At 37.0% G+C, this 17,988-nt stretch overlaps 1 protein-coding gene across 1 annotated transcript in view; it reads left to right on the top strand.

Annotated features, from left to right (window-relative positions):
• Positions 1-17,988, top strand: part of DTNBP1 (dystrobrevin binding protein 1) — a 183,951-nt gene that overhangs the window by 47,419 nt on the left and 118,544 nt on the right. Inside the window, exons 5-6 of the mRNA XM_045847207.1 lie at positions 765-897; positions 12,918-13,050. Of these exons, the coding sequence (XP_045703163.1) occupies positions 765-897; positions 12,918-13,050 (266 nt within the window). The remainder of the gene's footprint in view (positions 1-764; positions 898-12,917; positions 13,051-17,988) is intronic.

The following is a 17,988-nucleotide window of genomic DNA, read 5'->3' as shown; positions in this document are numbered from 1 at the left end:
TATTCTAGGCTTTATTCTAGGCTTTATTCCCCTCCCACCATGTTAAGACCAAAACAAAATTGTCTGGGAGAAACAGATGTCTGTCATTTTCTTTACAATCTTCAGGAAAAGAAGTTAGAATTATTTTAGGCTAATCTGGTATCTCACCACCCTGCTATTAGGAATCCTTTACATCTGAATTACTTCGTTGTCAACATAAATACTTTTGCCTTTTTCTGGAATTGATCAGTTGCCTCAATAATTTCTTCATATACAAGTACCATTTACTTTATGAAATAAGTGTTCCTGTTAAATGTAAATTGAATCATAGTATAATCTAAATGCAGTAGGGGACTCTTTTGTTCAAAGAAATCCTTTTGTAAAGCAAATAATTACCCAGTAATTATGTTTTGGGTTGTTTTTGTTTGTTTTCTTTTCAATTGTTAGTGGTAGTTTTTTGTTTTTCTGCATTTGGATTTTCAAATACAGGGTTTACTTAAAAACAGGGTATACTTAGAAGTGATTTCTAAGGTCATTTCTGAACTCTCTCTGCTCTGGGTTAAGATGCACTGAGACAAGCCATAATTTGAGGTTTTCTGTACTGAATATTAAGTTAGTTGTTTGGTAAGAAAGAAAACATCCACAGTCTTCTTTTGAGTGTCCTGTCGCTTATAGTCAACAGAAGGGTTTTTTAAGATAACATTGACCAGCTCTCATTACGCTGACTGTGATTTCTTTGTGTGTCAAGTCTGGTTTTACTGTACCCTTCGTCTTCTGTGTTGCAGCTGGTGGACAGTGAGGTGGTTATGCTTTCAGCACACTGGGAAAAAAAGAAGACGAGCCTGGTAGAGTTACAGGAGCAACTTCAGCAGCTTCCAGGATTGATAGCGGATTTAGAGTCCATGACAGCAAATCTGAGTAAGTTTTATGTTCATGTCTGTGCATTACCTTTAGGAATGAAAATAATTTGGACTGGACTTGGTGTAATTTTGAAGCTTTCTAAGAATACGTTATTGATTAACAGGGTTTTTTTGGAAAGTAGTAAATTTGAGTTAATTTGATAATTCTGTTTGATGATTAGACAGAAAATGATTTAAAATGTAGGCATGATTTCTAAAATATACCAATAACTTTTTCTGGCTCAGTTCAGCTCAGGAAACACAATTGTAATTTTTTTTATTATTAAAGTGACTTAGGGTAGTCTCTGTGACATTTAATCTCTATTTAAAAGTATACATATAGAAAATAAAAGGGATTAAGGTGATTTTGTCCTCACTCTAGTATAAGGTGGAAGTTTTTGCTTTTAAAACTAGTATGCTTTTTTTCTCTTCAAATTGAAAAGAGATGAAACAAATCCAGTTAAATGTGGGTACCTGTTTGGCTAAATTTAAACCTTGTAGAAGTTTATAAATTTTGGGTGTTTTTTTAATTGTGATGAATTATGCTGATATTCTTTATTTCTCGTGTTTGCATTTAGAAAATTAACTTCTATGTTTGGCAGTGCCACATCTTAGAATAATATTATGGTTTATTATTTTCTAACGAAGTTTGAGGTCTTAGTAAAGTAAGGGTTAGGAGCTACCTTCATAGGAAATAAACTCAAACTAATAACCTGATCCAATCTTATGGGTAAGAAGGTAAGAATACCCTATCATCTCTTCCTGTGTTTCAGTATCACTTTTTTAAAAAAGTGAAACAAAAATAATTTACAAAACAAGAAATAAGCAAATCCTAAAGCAGTTTTTTTCTGTGTGAATAAAGTCACCTGAGTGGTATTTAGAATGCTGTTGTTGATAACAGTAGTTAATATTATAACACCTACTATGTGTCAGGGATCATTATGTGCTTTGCAAACATTATTTTAATCTTCCTAAGAATCCTACAAAGTAGTTTTATTATTCCACTTCACAGGTAAGGAAAGTAAAGCTTGAAAGAGGTTGTGACTTCTTCTAGGTCACATTAAGGTACGGATCCAGGATCCTAACCCCAGTGATGATGTCCCAGTGGGGATGACAGCTGTCAGTAGGTCTCAGAAACTACCCATTAAGCCCTGGCTGTTACAATTTTTTCTTGTGTTAGTGATTTGTTGTTTCTGAAAGTGGGGCATGGAGAAGATATTGTGGGTCTTAAGAGAAATGTGAAATCCCTGTGGTTGTCCTCTGTATCTTTTTCCCTCGTATGGGTATAGGCATGATCCTTCTCAGTCAAGACTTTGAGAAGGCTTGATGGAAAAATTGCTTCCACGATCCTTTGAATTTTCTTTTCAGCCACTTTTTTTAAGCTTATGTTTCTTTCTTTTGAGTTGCTTGCTTTTCATTGATTGTATATTTCTTTGAAGAGCTGTTCTTCTATGATAATCCCCCCCCTTTTTTTTTGCCAGGTTAGAATAAATTCTGTTTAGAGATGTTCTTTATTTGATACTACTCTTTTGATTAAATGAAGTATGATATGATTCTAATTATTTTCATAGTTATTTCTGCTTAGGAAATGCAGTTTATATACTTCTTTCTTAAAATAGAACATAATGTATTTTCATTCTCAATTACGATTCTAATGTCCAGGCAAAGTTTGATATTTAGACACAAAGACAGTGATGTGTGTCTTTCCTTTTTAGAAGCTAAAATGAAGGGGATGGGCTTCCCAAATGCTCACTTGAATTCTCTTTGTTAATCTGAGGACATCAACCACCAGTGGCAAATTAAAGCTAAAGGATTCTCTAAACCACTATTATGGACAGATAATCACTCCTAAGTAATTTAGGTCATTTTTTTCTAGTCTTGTTCATCAGTTAAATCTAGGTGGTTGGTTTTTATATTTATAGCTAATCTGAATATCATTAGCATTTGAAATACTTGCTACCTTTGTGTTTTAATCTATTGCTGTTATTTGCCTGATACTTATTTAGTAATGACTGACTCACTGTAGAAGATAGCAAGTCAGAACTGGAATTCAAGAGTCCTAGTATTTGTTGACCTAAAATAAGCTCATAGGGAGGTGTTTTGAAAATGTGACTTTTAGATAAGCAACTTATGCATCTTAAAATTAGTGCTGATATTCTTTATAGGAGGAAAATATTTTGAAGCCAAATTTGGTGGGACAGGTTGTATATCCATATCATTAATGTATTAATTCATTTTAGTGAATTTATACATCATTCTTAGGTATTAGAAACATTTAGTGTTTTAAATATTCACTCAAATACTAATTTAATTTCTTTTGTGTTTTTATAGCCTCAGAAATATCTCTTATCATCACCTGAATACCTTGATATATCACAAGGCTTAAAGAGTCAAGCAATAATAAAAATAAAAATAATTAGGAGAAAATAGTAACTGACCTATATTTAGTCACAGGATTCCCTTAACTTTGAACTTTTTACCTTTTCACTGTTGTATCTAATATTATATCAAGTCAGTCCCTCTATTTGCTAGGCTACTTAACTCATTTATTCTTGTTCTGTTTTCTAGAGGGTCTGCACTTATTAAAGAGTAAAGGCTTTATATGAGGTGAGCAGTTGGAACCTTTGATGATGCTTAGCTGCATTATCCTGTGGCTTAAGTATAACACCTGATTACTTAATTCCCTAGGAATTAAGGATGGATAGTCCATTCATGTCAGTTTTTTATTAATGGGATGTGGTCCATCCAGCTTACAAAAGCCTGTGTAATAGACAATTGCTGGTAAATCTTATCATTTTTTTAAAAAAGATAAAGGTATGCTGGGAAGTAGAAAATAAGGGCTATGAACTACTAACTCACAGATCTAGATTTGGACCCTAGCTCCACAACTTCCTTTCTGTGAGAGGCCCTGCAGGTTTTTTACCTGCACCAAGCTTTAGGTTGTTCATCTGCAGAATGAGGATGAGAGTACCTGCCTCATAGGGTATTTGTGGGGTTAAATGACAGGTGTAAAGCACTCAGCTCAGTGCCCAGTACATATCAGGTGTCTTTTGGGTGCCATGTGCTGTTTGTGGGCTCTGGGGATACAGCAGTGAGTAAAACCCAGACTGCCACCAAGATGCTGACTTTCTAGGGGGAGTTTCTCTAAGTTTTACAAATTTACAAATCCATTGTTCTTTGGCAGACGACTTGTTTGGATGTTATGCAATTTAGCTTGCTCTGCAAAATAGTTTAGAATGCAAAACCACAGCGTGAAATGTGATGAGATGAATGATGTAGTCCTGTGTTCATTGAAAGGCAGTGCATAAAAGTAAATGGAATGTTGTCATCCAGATTCTGTATACTTTCTCAATCTTTGTAATTACCGTGGTGTGTGTTTCACCATAAAACTTCTAAAATGTTTGAAAAGTATTTATTGAATTCTCTTAAACTTCCACTAGAGGGTAGTCTAATCCTATTCCTTTATTGAAGTTAAAATATCAAGGGCTTGTCTGAATTTTCTCTATTGCTTAGTTTATTTTTTTGTGACCTACTTTAAAAAGACTATTATCTTCATCTAGAACAGAAGATTCTGTTGGTTCTTAGATAACAAAGTGCTGAAAGAAAATGACAGCGAGCCCTGGCCAGTGTGACTTGGTTGGGTGTTGTTCTGCAGACTGAAAGGTCGAAAGTTCGATTCCCAGTCAGGGCACATGCCTGGGTTGTGGGTTTGGTTCCCAGTTGGAGCATGTGCAGGAGGCAGTTGATGGATGTTCCTCTCCCTCTCTTCCTCCCTCCCTCCCCGGCTCTGGAATCAATAAAAGAAAAAAAAACAAAATAAAAAAAAAAGAAAATGACATATACTAAATTTGTAGCATTTTAAAAAATATGACCTAACCTGATATCTTGCTGTTTTGCTTTTGTCTACACAGACTTTGAGAGAGCATCCAGCAGGGAGACTGTCACTCACAGCTCTCAGTGTTTCATGAATGAGATTACTTTATTATCCAGGTTCCTTTTTGAGACTAGACCTTTCAAGAAGCTCTTTAGATATCTTATGGTATACTAAATGATTTAATTTGTTTTGTAATGGCTTTGCAAGTTAATTCACTTATTATCATATCATCCTTACTGTATTACCTTATTAGGTAAAGAAGTGATGTCAGCATTTAAAGAATCCTGTGGTCCTTTTTTTTGTAAGAGTTTGTTTATTTATTTCTTAGAGAGGGAAGGGAGGGAGAAAGAGAGAGAGAGAGAAACATCAATGTGTGGTTGCTGGGGGTCATAGCCTGCAACCCAGGCATGTACCCTGACTGGGAATCGAACCTGCAACGCTTTGGTTTGTAGCCTGCACTCAATCCACTGAGCTACACCAGCCAGGGCTAGAATCCTGTGGTCTTTTAGTACCTGGCTTCTGTGACCTATGGGTTTGTAGTCAAGGAAGACTGTTTGCTTCTTGAGGCTAATTATTTTTGTTAGAAAAGTACTCATTATGTGTGAAATTATTAGTTTTAGGGTGCTCCTTCATTTTCATATGTCAGTGGTTTCACTACATATGATATGTATTTGAAACAAATGGCACAAAGAAAAATTCCAAACAGAATCGCCCTTCCTCTGGGACAGTCTTCTCACAAAGATTTGTGAAGCTCTTTCCTGCACAGCTGTCAGGCATTCCCAAATGGCTTTTCATGATAAAACTCCACCGATCTTTTCCACTGATCACTAAATGAGACATATGCTGTTGTTACAGTGAGCAAAATGGTGAGATCTGAGCTTCTTGTAAAGGTGTATTTGTGTCCATGCAGGCCTGCTAGTGTTTTATGTACTTGCATTCTAAGTTAGGTTACCAAATTCACTCATATATGCAACTTGTTTTGTAATAGGCAATGAGCAGGTTATGACAGGGAAATTAAATTTATGATCATTAAATTAAAATTCAATATAAAATATTCAGGATATATTGCACATATGTGCTTATAATTATTATTTAAAGAACAATTTTAAAGTTTTTAGTGTGTAAAGGGAAGAAAATTTGCTTTTGTCAATAGAGTTCTGTATTTTATTACTGATTTCAAGCCTGTTAAGAGTTAAAATGGAAAATTCCCATTGCTTCTACTGTTTTAACTAACTGATAATGGGGTCTGGTTTGATACACTAACAACAAAATGTTACAGAACACGCACACATACAGGGCCAAGGGGGGTTACAGTATACTATTACCAAAAGGACTCCTCACTAGATTCGATTGTCTGCCACCTTAGGAAAGGTGCCAGCGATTTGTGAAAAGGAAAGGAAATGTTTATTTAAAGCTATACAGACTTAAAGTAATTACCTAATGTCTTCATTGAAATATCAAAGTCCTTTTTGAATACCCACAGACGCCCACAGTGCTTCCTTCTCCCCCTGCCCTAATTTGGGGTACTATATCTCAGGAAAAGAAGCAAACATCCGTGATTCAGGCTCCTGACACCATCAGCTGTGTTGCTGTCCAGGCAGGATCTCCAGTTAATCCAAAGTCATGTGGCACCTTCTCATGGCCTACTGGCAAGAGTTCTTTCACCCTTTTTCCAGGCAAATTCTCTCCTGCTTCCCAGGCCACATGGCCAAAGGGAGCACCCCAAAGCCACGTGGTCCTCTGCTACCAAAGCTGCAGGGGTCCCCACTCTGGCCAAAACCTCATGGTTCTCTCTCAGCAAAGCTGTGGGGAGGGTCAGATCGCTACTCTGCCAAAGCCAAGTGGCGGTTCTCTGCTAAAGCCGCATGGTGATTCCCCACTTTGGCAAAGCTGCGGGGGTCCCTTCTCACCTAAGCTGCAGGGGTCTGCACTCTGGAGAAACCGCGTGGAACTCCCTTTACTGGCTGCCCCGTCTGGGTTTTTTCCTCGAGCCAGTCTTCCTCTGCAGCCCCATTTCGGACTCCTCCCACAATCCGCTACACTTGCCAGCACTCTCATATCTTGCTAGCTTTACTGGGCTGCCATAGCTGTAGTGAGTCTGGGCAGGTGTGGCCCCATGTCATGGAGCCAATCTTCAAGCTTTCACGCAGGCGCTGTAACCAGGGGGAGCTGCCCCCTAGTTACATCTTGGGTGGAAGTCACTTCCACGCCCCTGGCTCAAGCATGGCCACAGCTATTTAATATATCTGTGCAACTAGGTAAAGGTTATAGATATGTTAAATGACCATGCCAGAGGTTAGGTGCAAAGCTGTTGCTGTACAAAACAGCTCTGCATGTTCCTACTCCATGTGCCCTCTTCCTGCTTCCCCCAAATCATACCTGTGGGGGTAAGGGGTGAGGACATCCTAATATTTCCTGGACACCTTGAGTTCTGGACCCATTCCAAATTCTTATTTGGGGCCCTCCTCTAGGCTGCACCCTGTTACAAAACTACTATCATATTGTTTAATGTTTTTGAAGTTCTCTGTACATGCTTAATTTTTTCTTTTACAAAATTTAGCTTAACCTCCTAATATTTAAATTAGATGAACATGAATCATAGATTTGCTCTCTTGGTTATTATTTTACATTTTTTAATCTTTTAAAATTTATTTCTTGTTGTATTTTTCCTATTACCATTTATCTCCCTTATACTCTCTTCTACCTCTACCAACTCCCCTCACCCCCAAATCACTAAACTGTTGTTCATGTCCATGAGTCCTGCTCCTTTTTTGTTTGATTCCTGCCCTCCAACCCCACCACACCAGAACTGTCAGCTCGATCTCTATTTATGAATCTGTTTCTATTTTGCTTTTTAGTTCAGTTTGTTTATTAGATTCCACATATGAGTGAAATCATACAGTATTTGTCTTTCTCTGCCTGGCTTATTTTACTTAGCATAACGCTGTCACAGAGGATAAAATTTTCTCCTTTTTTACGGCTGAGTAGTATTCCATTGTATCAATGTACCATAGTTGTTTTATCCACTCATCTACTGATAGGCTCTTGGGCTGCTTCCATATCTTAGCTCTTGTAAATAACACTGCAGTGAACATAGGATACATATATTCTTTCAAATTAGCATTTTGGTTTTCTTCGGGTAAATTCCCAGAAGTAGAATTGCTGGATCATAAGGTAGTTCCATTTTTAATTTTTTTGAGGTAACTCTACACTGCTTTCCACAGTGGCTGCACCAGTCTGCATTCCCACCAACAGTATGAAAGAGTTTCCCTTTCTCCACATCCTTGTTTGTTGATTTGTTAGTGATGACCATTCTGACACGTGTGACATAATATCTCTTTGTAGTTTTAATGTGCATTTCTCTGATGATTGGTGATGTTCAGCATCTTTTCATATGTTTATTGGCCATCTGCATGTCCTCTTTGGAGAAGTGTCTATTCAGGTTTTTTGCCCATTTTTTAATTGGATTGCTTATTTTTTTAGTGTTGAGTTTTAGAAGTTCTTTATAAATTTTGGATATTAACCTATTATCAGATGTATCGGTGATTATGTTCACCCATTAAATGGGTTGTCTTTTCATTTTGTTGATTGTTTCCTTTGCTCTGCAAAGGAAAGATATGTATGTAGTCCCATTATAGTTTGATATAGTCCCATTTGTTTATTTTTTCTTTTATTTCTCTTGCCTGAGGGGAAATATCAGAAAAAATACTGCTATGAGCAATGCCCAAGATTTTACTGCCTGTTTTCTTCTAGGATGTGTATGGCTTTGGGTCAAACATTTAAGTCTTTATTTTAGTTTGAATTCATTCTTGTGTGTCACACTACCTAATATCAAACTACACTCTAAGGCCACAGTAATCAAAACAGCATGGTGTACTGGCATAAAAACAGACACACAGATCAGTGGAACAGAATAGAGAGCCCAGAAATAAATCCACACCTTAATAGTCAATTAATATTTGACAGAGGAAGCAAGCACATGAAATGGGCTAAAGATAGTTGATTCAATAAACAGTGTTCGGAAAATTGAACAGATGCCTGCAGAAAAATGAATCTAGATCATCTTCTTATTTTATATTTCAGAGTGATAGACTCATTCTGTCACCAGAAATCATTGTTCATTGAATTCAGCAGACTGGGCATTAGGGGATACAAAGATGCAAAAATACAGTTGTTACCCTTAAGGCTCCTCCTGATTCCTGAGACAGATGATAGTATACAGATAGTTGTATAAATGTCAGTTAGAATGTAAGCCTACATCAGGTTCAAAGCAGAGAAGAGGAAAAGAGCTCTGAGGACTGGAGGAAGGGATAGCACTGACCAGAGCCTGAAAAGGGAGCTTGGGTTCGGCAACGGAGGCAAGCTGGGGCATCTTACAGACAAGCAGAGGCAAGGAGATGGGAGCATGAGGACTCTTCTTGGAATGAGTCCTGAGGCCAAGTAATTGTGAGATTGGAAAAATAGGTCGTGGCCAGGGGGTGACAGGTCCCTGAATGCTTAATTAAGGATTTAAACTAGATTCATGTAGTACTTGTGAACCTTTGAAACTTTTTAAAGGGGAGAACAGAAATATGAATTTGGTGGTAGCAGTGAAATGACCAGTGACTGTCCCAGGGATTTTAATCTAAATTCAACGCAAGAAATGATGCTGTTGGCCTATTCAGAAGGACATGTAGTTTGTTTCTTTCTTGTTAGTAATTCCAGGTTGGTACTAAACCATTCATATGTTTTCACCTGATCGCTATTTCTATTTTATTAACAGAAGTGAAGTAGGCTGGCAAGTTCAATTTGTATCTAGAACATGAGAAATTAATTGGCCTGCCAAGGGATCAACGCATTCAACTTCCTGGCCTCATTAACTCTGTAGTCAACCAACAGAGGTAGACTCTAAATGGAAATTGCCATCTGTCCAAATAAAAAAATAAAATAGGTAAAAAGAATATATTAACTTTCAAATGTAAGTTACTCCATTACATATTTTCTTTTTAGAAAAATCATTTGAAACATACCCCTCCTCACTTATAAGGACAAGGGATTTTAAGTCTCAGAATATAGCCTTGAGTATAATTTACAAGTATATATAAGTTTGCTAGAAAAAAATGAAAATATTATTGATATTTTGGTGTGTTAGATGCATAGGTATTTACAACATGATCATACTGGTCTCAAATTTATTACTTTTAAATGACTTTTACAAAATTTAGTTAATTTTTATAAAAAGTTTGCTCTGCATTTTTTATCGTCAGCCATTGACTATTTACTTACTGCCAAGTGCTAAGTTAGCTACTCTACACAGTTTGCCTCATTGAACCCTTTGACTGCTTCACAAGATGTGTATTGTTGGCCCTCTTTGGACTGATGAGGTATCATCTCATCTCATCTCATCTGTAGGGGGCAGAGCTGATTTCTAAGCTTGTGTTTCAAACCCTACTTTTAACGCATCCTCTATATTCTAAGGACAATGTGCAAGGTGGCTAAGCATAGCATGGAGGCACTGCGTAGCTTAGAGTTAAATAGATTCCATGTTAAATTTAATTGTTCTGATTCTTATCACCATCAAAGTAAAATAATTTTTTTGATAAGCTGCTAGCTAGGATCTTTTAAGATCCTGTCAAACCTATGCTGACAGAATGAGCTGAATATTGCTTCCTTAGGGCCAGTGGGACTACCTTCCAGGCTCAATCTCAGTCCTTTTAACATAAAAAAAACCTTAGTAGCAACCAGTACAATCACATAATTTCGCTTGTCCCTCTGCCCCCATGGTAAACTTGTTACATACCATTCATGACATTGTTAAAAATCTTAGTTACATGTTTTAGTAGATTACAATGTAGATTTTGCAAACTTTTTTAGGTTAGGCTTGCTATAATAAAATGTTTAGCTGTTTTATGTGGCCCCTGAAGATATATTCAAAACTATTATGAACTACATTATTATCGGCCTTTTGCAGACTTACCAGTGGTTTACAGTGATGCATCAGTATGATCAAAGTCAGTACCTAGTGTCTTTGAAGAGGAGTGTTAAACTATTTGTCATCACATTTTGCTTTTCAGGAAAATATTATGTTCCCCCCCTCAAAAAAAAAAACCTATGTCTTTAGGCTCTACCAGAGATGCCCAACCTTTTGGTATCTCTGGACCACACTGGAAAAAGAAGAGTTGTCTTGGGCCACACATTAAAAACACAAAGACTAATGAAAACTGATGAGGAAAAAAAAAGGTTTTAAGTAGATTTATGATTTTGTATTGGGCTGCATTCATAGCCATTCTGGGTTGTGGGTTGGGCACCCCTGCATCTAGACCCCACCATATATAAGAGGGAGCTTTATAAACATAGATATTTAATAGAGTTAAAAATTTAAGATATTAGAATATGTGAATGTTTCTAGATTTAATCAACCTTTTGGGCAAACAAAGGTTAATTAAAAAGAGGCTTAGTTGGTTAGAGTTTTGTCTCATCATACATCAAATGGTTGCAGTTTGATCCCTGGTTAGGGCATATGCGTGGGTTGTGGGTTCGAGCCCCAGTTGGGGCACTTACGGCAGACAACCAATTAATCTCTCCCGCCTATCCCCTCACCCCAACTTGTCCTCTCAAATCAGTAAACATATCCTCCGGTGAGAATTTTAAAAATTTTAAAGAAAGAAAAAGCAGGCCAGAATTTGTATCTTACTACAATTTCAAGTTAAAATTTGAGGAGTTTTCTTGTAATCTAGATGCTACAAAAGCTAATTTAGAAAGTCATATGAAAATCCAATGGATAAATGAAAGAATTCGACACACTGTAATTGTATTGCAGCTACTTAAGTGGAACTGAGACTAGAAAGCTGCACAGCCAACTTCTTGATGGCTGCCCCTTTTCCCCTCTGGATATCTGTGCCTTCCAGACTTAGGAGTCAGATCTCATGTTGAGCCTCTCCCTCTTCCTCCCTCATCTGTGTTAGATGTAGCTCCTTGAGTTCCCACAGCACCTCATGCCTAGGTCTTTCTAACTGTGTTGTCACTGATATATGCATCCCCTCTACTTGAAGCTCTTCAGACCAAGGCTGTTTTTCTCATCTTTGTATCCCAGTTTCTGCACGTGGTGAGTGTTGTTAGGTAAATAGCCATGATGCTGTATGAGTTCTAAAAGCTTTGACCTCTGAAACTTTTCTGTTGCCTAAGAAAACCTGTCCTCTCCCCTATAACTGTGAAGTCTTGGTTTACTTAGCACCCTATCAACTGGAAATCATTGTAGTATAGTATAAGAGGGACTCAGTTTTGATTTCTGACTGCCTTTTACTTGCTCAGTGACCTTGGACAAGGCACTGAATTAATTTCTGCCAGCTTTGGTCTTGAATCTTTTAAGTGAAGGCTTTGACTAAATGCTCTCCATGTTCCAGTACAGCTGCAAAGCTCTGTGGCCTAAAGGCAAAGTAGAGTAGCAAAAGACTAGTTGATTGGTGGGCAGAGCTGTTTTCCTACCAACCACTGACTATGCTCACTGAGTCGTACATCTCTACAGTTGCTTGAAGATTTGTGTATAGCAGGGGTGTCAAACTCATTTTCACCAGAGGCCACATCAGCCTTGCAGTTGCCTTCAAAGGGCCAAATGTAATTTTAGGACTGTATAAATGTAACTACTCCTTAACAGTTAGGGAGTTGAAATTACATTCAGGCCTTTGAAGGCAACCACAAGGCTGATGTGGTCCCCGGTGAAAATGAGTTTGACACCCCTGGTATATATGTGCTGGGACAAAACAAATGCTAAAGTAACTTGAAATTTCAAATATTAAATTATGTTCAATATAATTTGTGTTAATTATATTTTGTTGTATTCTCATTTGAAATGGATTATTCATGTGTAGTATGTGGGGTCATTAAGTTACAGTGTTAGATTAATCAAGATACTGTTTCTCATCATGCTGGATAATGAAGTGTTATGGAAAGTTACATCTTGAAAATATTTAAAATATAGAAATATACTCCAAAAAGATAATTTGAAGAATGTTTTCATGTTGGTCAGTGTATTTTATTTTGCTTCCAGAAAGTTTAATAAAGAATATTAAATAAATGTGAAACAATATCAACAGTTTAAACTTTAAACTTTTGAATAATTTTTCTTTTCTTCATGATCAAGGATTCTGATTTTTGATGTTTGTTCTTTTGATCTTATATAATTTCAGCGCATTTAGAAACTAGCTTTGAGGAGGTAGAAAATCACCTGCTGAATCTGGAGGATTTATGTGCACAATGTGAATTAGAAAGACACAAACACACACAGTCCCAACAACTGGAAAATTACAAGAAAAATAAGAGGTAAGTTTGAAAAGTTGGCCACAATATTAATTTTTAATTTCTGAGTTTTTTGCAGTACTTTACATGCTGTTATTTGTAACTTTGGGCTTACAAATAAAAGACAAATGATTCAAACGTAGAGCTTATTAATAAACTTTCCAAAGCATAATATATATATTTTTGTCCTATTCATTATCTGTTGCCATTTTATGAAGATGGGTTCTAAAAACTAAGGATAGAGTAAAAAGTGGAGGAGAGCAGAGTAGTGGGCAAAGCTTTCCCAGAACATAATTGCCTTGATTTTGTTTTCTCCAAGTTTCAAATGCCTGAGCTGCTTTTCCCCTTTTCTTTCTTTTTTCCTTTTTTATTGCCAGAGCAGGAGGAAAAGGAACCTGAGCATAGGCTGTGGAAAGGGGTTATCTAGATGGATTTGAATCTCAATCGTGTCACATGCTGGCTGTGAGGCCATAGGCAAACTTATTTAATCTGTTTTAGCTTCAGTATCTCCAGCTATACTGAAGGTAATAATGTACCCACCTCACAGAGTTGTTGTGGGGATTAAATGAGATCATTGTTATCAAATGCAAGTAAGAGTTCTATATGTGTTAAGTGATTACAGAGATTATCATCACTAGGCTGGCGTGAACTGGGAAGGGAAGAGAGGTCTGAGAGTAATGGTCCGCTAAACTGCCTGTGGCATGCCAACTTGTGCAGTGACATCTTGGGCAGGGCTGGAAGGTGCAGGGTGGTCCTCTGAAGTCTGTGGGGAGGTCCACAGAAGCTGGTGAGAGCGCCTGAGACTGTCAGCTGGGCAAGCAGGAAACAGAGGGCACTTGATAGATGAAAGAAAACAAGTCTTGGGATTAGAGTCTGGTGGAGGCTGGAGAGCTGATTTGGTGGGAGAGGAAGAGGGTATGTTTGGCAGAGTATGCTTTTGATTTCAAGGTGACTGATAAATTGAGTAGTTCTGGATCTAGAGTGTGACAACAGGAGGAGTGGATTGCTGGCAGGAAGTTCTGGCACTGATGCATAGGAGGTAAAAAAGTGAAATTAAAATGTAGGTATTGTACTTATCACAATGATAAAGTTTTCTAGAATAATGCCAAGGGGAAGAGACGAAAACTGAGTATTCTGAAGTTCTCAGTCAAGTCCATGTGTCTCTAGGGATGGGTCTTAAATGTTAATGAGACATAAGAACCACCTGGGAAGAATGTTTCAAATGTGAAGTCCTGGTATTCATCATTGGAGAGTTAATACTTACTCATAGCATCTTTATAAAATAAGTATTTATCAGTAAATGCCAAAGTATTTTGCATCCAGTTATCTAGTAAGATATTAGACTTGTGATTTAAATTGAAGTAATTTATATCCTGACATGCTTATTACTGATTTAATTCAAAATTAACAGAAATACATGTGTTTTGGTTATTGTTAGAAGTCTTTGCAGCTCTAAGCTTGAATTTCTTCTCAGCCACTTGCTACCTATGTGACCTTTTGCAAATGACCTATCTTTGGCTTTCTTATCTGGAAAACAGAGATAATGAGACTTTCTTGCAAGGTTATGGAAGATAAGAGACAGGCTTTATTTATTTGTTTTCTTTTTAAGGGCCAAATAAAAGCAGACCTATTTAGCTCACAGAATCACTGGTAATTCTCAATTCTAGTTAATTTGCCTTTCTAAATACAAATAGTAGAAATACTGAATATGAAAACATTGCTTAATACCATTTATAAGCTATAATTTTTTCTGAAACTCTTAACCTATTTTATTCAGCATGTAAAAGGATGAAGTATCTTTTTCAAAAATACTTTTGGAAGCAATTTATTTAGTCAAGCTACACATACGTGTGAATACATATATGGCTGATTGATAATTGGTTGTAGTAGAAATAATCTGAGTTGACAGCACTGAGAAAGTAGAGCAGTTTTATTTAGTCAAGTGTAGATTGATCAAAAAGTATGTTTTAAATAATGTCATGTAGAACTTTGACTGAATTTACTATTCAAAGATGTCTTATTTACATTATAAGTTCTTGGTTATTTCTGCTCAATCTTGAAGTATCAAAACTGGGAATATGGTGAAGGTTAGTGTAATGACACCAAATTTTTTTTTAAGATTTTATTTACTTATTTTTAGAGAGGGAAGGGAAGGAGAAAGAGAAAGAGAGAGAGAGAGAGAGAGAGAGAGAGAGAGAGAGAGAGAAACATCAATGTGCGGTTGCTGGGGGTCACGGCCTGCAACCCAGGCATGTACCCTGACTGGGAATCGAACCTGCAACACTTTGGTTCCCAGCCCGCGCTCAATCCACTGAGCTACGCCAGCCAGGGCGACACCAAATTTTGATTAATAGAAAACTTTCGTTTAACATGGTGGATTGAACACAGTCATTTGTCTTCACTGAAGCCCTACTGAAGTTGTAATAAAGAACTTTTAAAAAGTTATAATTCACACCCTGACTAGTGTGGCTCAGTTGTTTGGAATGTCATCCCGTAAAGCAAAAGGTCACAGGTTCAATTCCCAGACAGGGCATATGGGGTTGCAGGTTCAGTCCCCATTTAGGGCGTGTGTGAGAGGCAACTGATCAATGCTTCTCTCTTGCATCAGGGAGTGTTTTTCTCCCTCTCTCTCTCCCTCCCTTCCCCTGTTTCTAAAATCAATAGCATGTCCTTTAGAGAAAGCAGAAGAGAAGTACCTAAACCCATCTAGATCAACAAAGCAATTACAATATTTAAAAAATAATTTATAATTTGCAAGAACAAAAAGACTAGAAGAGTAAATACCATCAACATTTTGTAATAGAGAAGGTGGGTGATGAGTGGTAGCTGACAGCAGAGCAGAGGAGGCTGCAGTCTAAGCTGAGACTCAGGTGCCTGTAGTGGGACCAGGACGTGCAGCATGCTGACGTGTGCTAGAAAGGTTCAGGATTTGAAAGCACCATGAACTTGAAAAGGTAAAAGGTGTTAAAAGTATATGCATGGAGAGAACATACATGGAGAAATTAGACCTCCTGACCTATGTTCAGCCACATCATTACACCAAGCCCTAGCTCATTAAGTGACATTAGGTTGCACCCAAGAGGCACCAGACTTGAAGAGTCTGGACACATTTGAGAGAAGTTAGAGCTACCACTGTGTTGAAAACAAAAGAATTAGTGAAAGGCACATATCAAACAGCAAGGCTCTTTAGGCCTCTTTCTTCACTGGCTCCCAGAACTTTGGCAATCAAACTTACATCCCTGTGTAGAATTTTGGAGGGTTCTTCTGAGAAACTGACCAGCCCAAGAGAAAATACCTGCAAGTATGGATATTTGTAGAGTTCTCTGATGAAACAGCTGGGTCTGCATCTTAACACCTTTTGATGATGAGAGCCGCCCCCCCCCCCCCCACATCTGCACATGACTTCTAATCAACTTTTTGGTGCCTCACTCTTAAATATGAATGGACAGCTAAGGAAGAATATCCAGTTAAGGGAATCTTCTAACATGAAAGGGACCAAAATAAATAGAAAATAATCTAATAATAATATATATATTTCAACCCACAGAGAAATGAAAAACTATGAGGAGAGCAAATGAAAACTTAAATTTTTAAATTATTAATAGCCTCAGATACATGAGGCCATCTTGCATTTATGAGGCATGGACAGAATTCTATAGAAAAAGAATAATTAGCAAGAAAGAGCTCTTAGAAATAAACTATGTGATAGCAGAAGTAGAGAAAACTTCAACTGGAGCATTGGAAGATAGTGTTAAGTATTTATATAAGAGAACAAAAAGATTGAGAAAAGCTAAGTTAGAAAATTAGATAATTAATTCTTAAGTCCCTTATCTGACTACTAAGAGTTCAGAAAGAAAGAGAGAAAAAGAGACAAATTCATTAAAGAGATAATACAGGAAAATTATTCAGAACAGAAGAATATGAAAAATTGTGAAAGGACCTACCAAGTACTTGGAAAAAATGAGTGGAAAAAGATCCATTGTCAATACATATTTTTGTAAATTTTACTACACTGGGAATAAAGATTTAAAAAAAGCATTTAGAAAGGTCTTAGAGTAAAGATTAGAAATCAAAAGAACTTCAGAACTTTTCAGCAACACTGGAAGTGGAAAATGGTATTCACTTTATTTTACTTTATATATACTTAACAAAGTTTTCATCAAGTGTGAGGAAGTAGCTGTTTCCAGGCATACAGGGCTCAAATTTAGCTCATATGCACACTTTCAGGAAACCACTGGAGGATATGCCTTACAAACAAGGAGGAGGAAAGACAAACACAGAAGAGAGATGAATTGCTCCAAGAGGGTCAGTCCATTTTAGAAAAGAAACAGGGAATTTTCAGAATGATGGTGGAAAGAAATTTCAGCAGTCCTGGAGAGCAGTCAGACTGAAAACAGGGAGACTTCTGGAAAATTCTGTGAGCAGTGTTTCTAAGGAGAAAAAAAATGAAGCTAATAAATTGTCTGATATGCTTGACCATATTGAGAGGAGTTTTATAAGCTCTGATGGACAGTTTTATGGTGAATTAGTGATAGGTATGTTTTTTAAAAAGTAAGCAAACCAGGCAACTGTTAACATGAAGGGAAAACTCAGGTTTATAAGAAAAGAAATATACTACATGGTTCAGTTGAAAACAATATTTATGTAATTATAATAATTAAATGCAGAATGTGGATTTAAGCCAGAACTGTAATATAACTTATTGGGAAGATAGGGCAAAGGAAGCCTGTTTGTACTGAGGGGTAGGCAGAGCCATATCTCTCACAGCAAGAAGTCTGTGACTAATATTTAAAATTAAAAAGTGAATATTAGTGTTGGCATGTTATTTAGAAATAATGGAGGTAAATACCAGAAGAAATAATTGAAAGAATTGAATATGGCTGCTTGTGAAGAGACAGAAAAGGTGGAGAGATCTAGGGAAGAGACTAATTATCATAAATAAACCCATGTGAGTACTATTTG

The sequence above is a fragment of the Phyllostomus hastatus genome, unplaced genomic scaffold (assembly GCF_019186645.2).
Source record: "Phyllostomus hastatus isolate PE091 unplaced genomic scaffold, TTU_PhHast_1.1 phas_contig_524, whole genome shotgun sequence".
NCBI classification, from domain to species: Eukaryota; Metazoa; Chordata; class Mammalia; order Chiroptera; family Phyllostomidae; genus Phyllostomus; species Phyllostomus hastatus.
The sequence above is the reverse complement of the archived record's forward strand: the minus strand, read 5'-3'. Positions and strand labels throughout refer to the sequence as shown.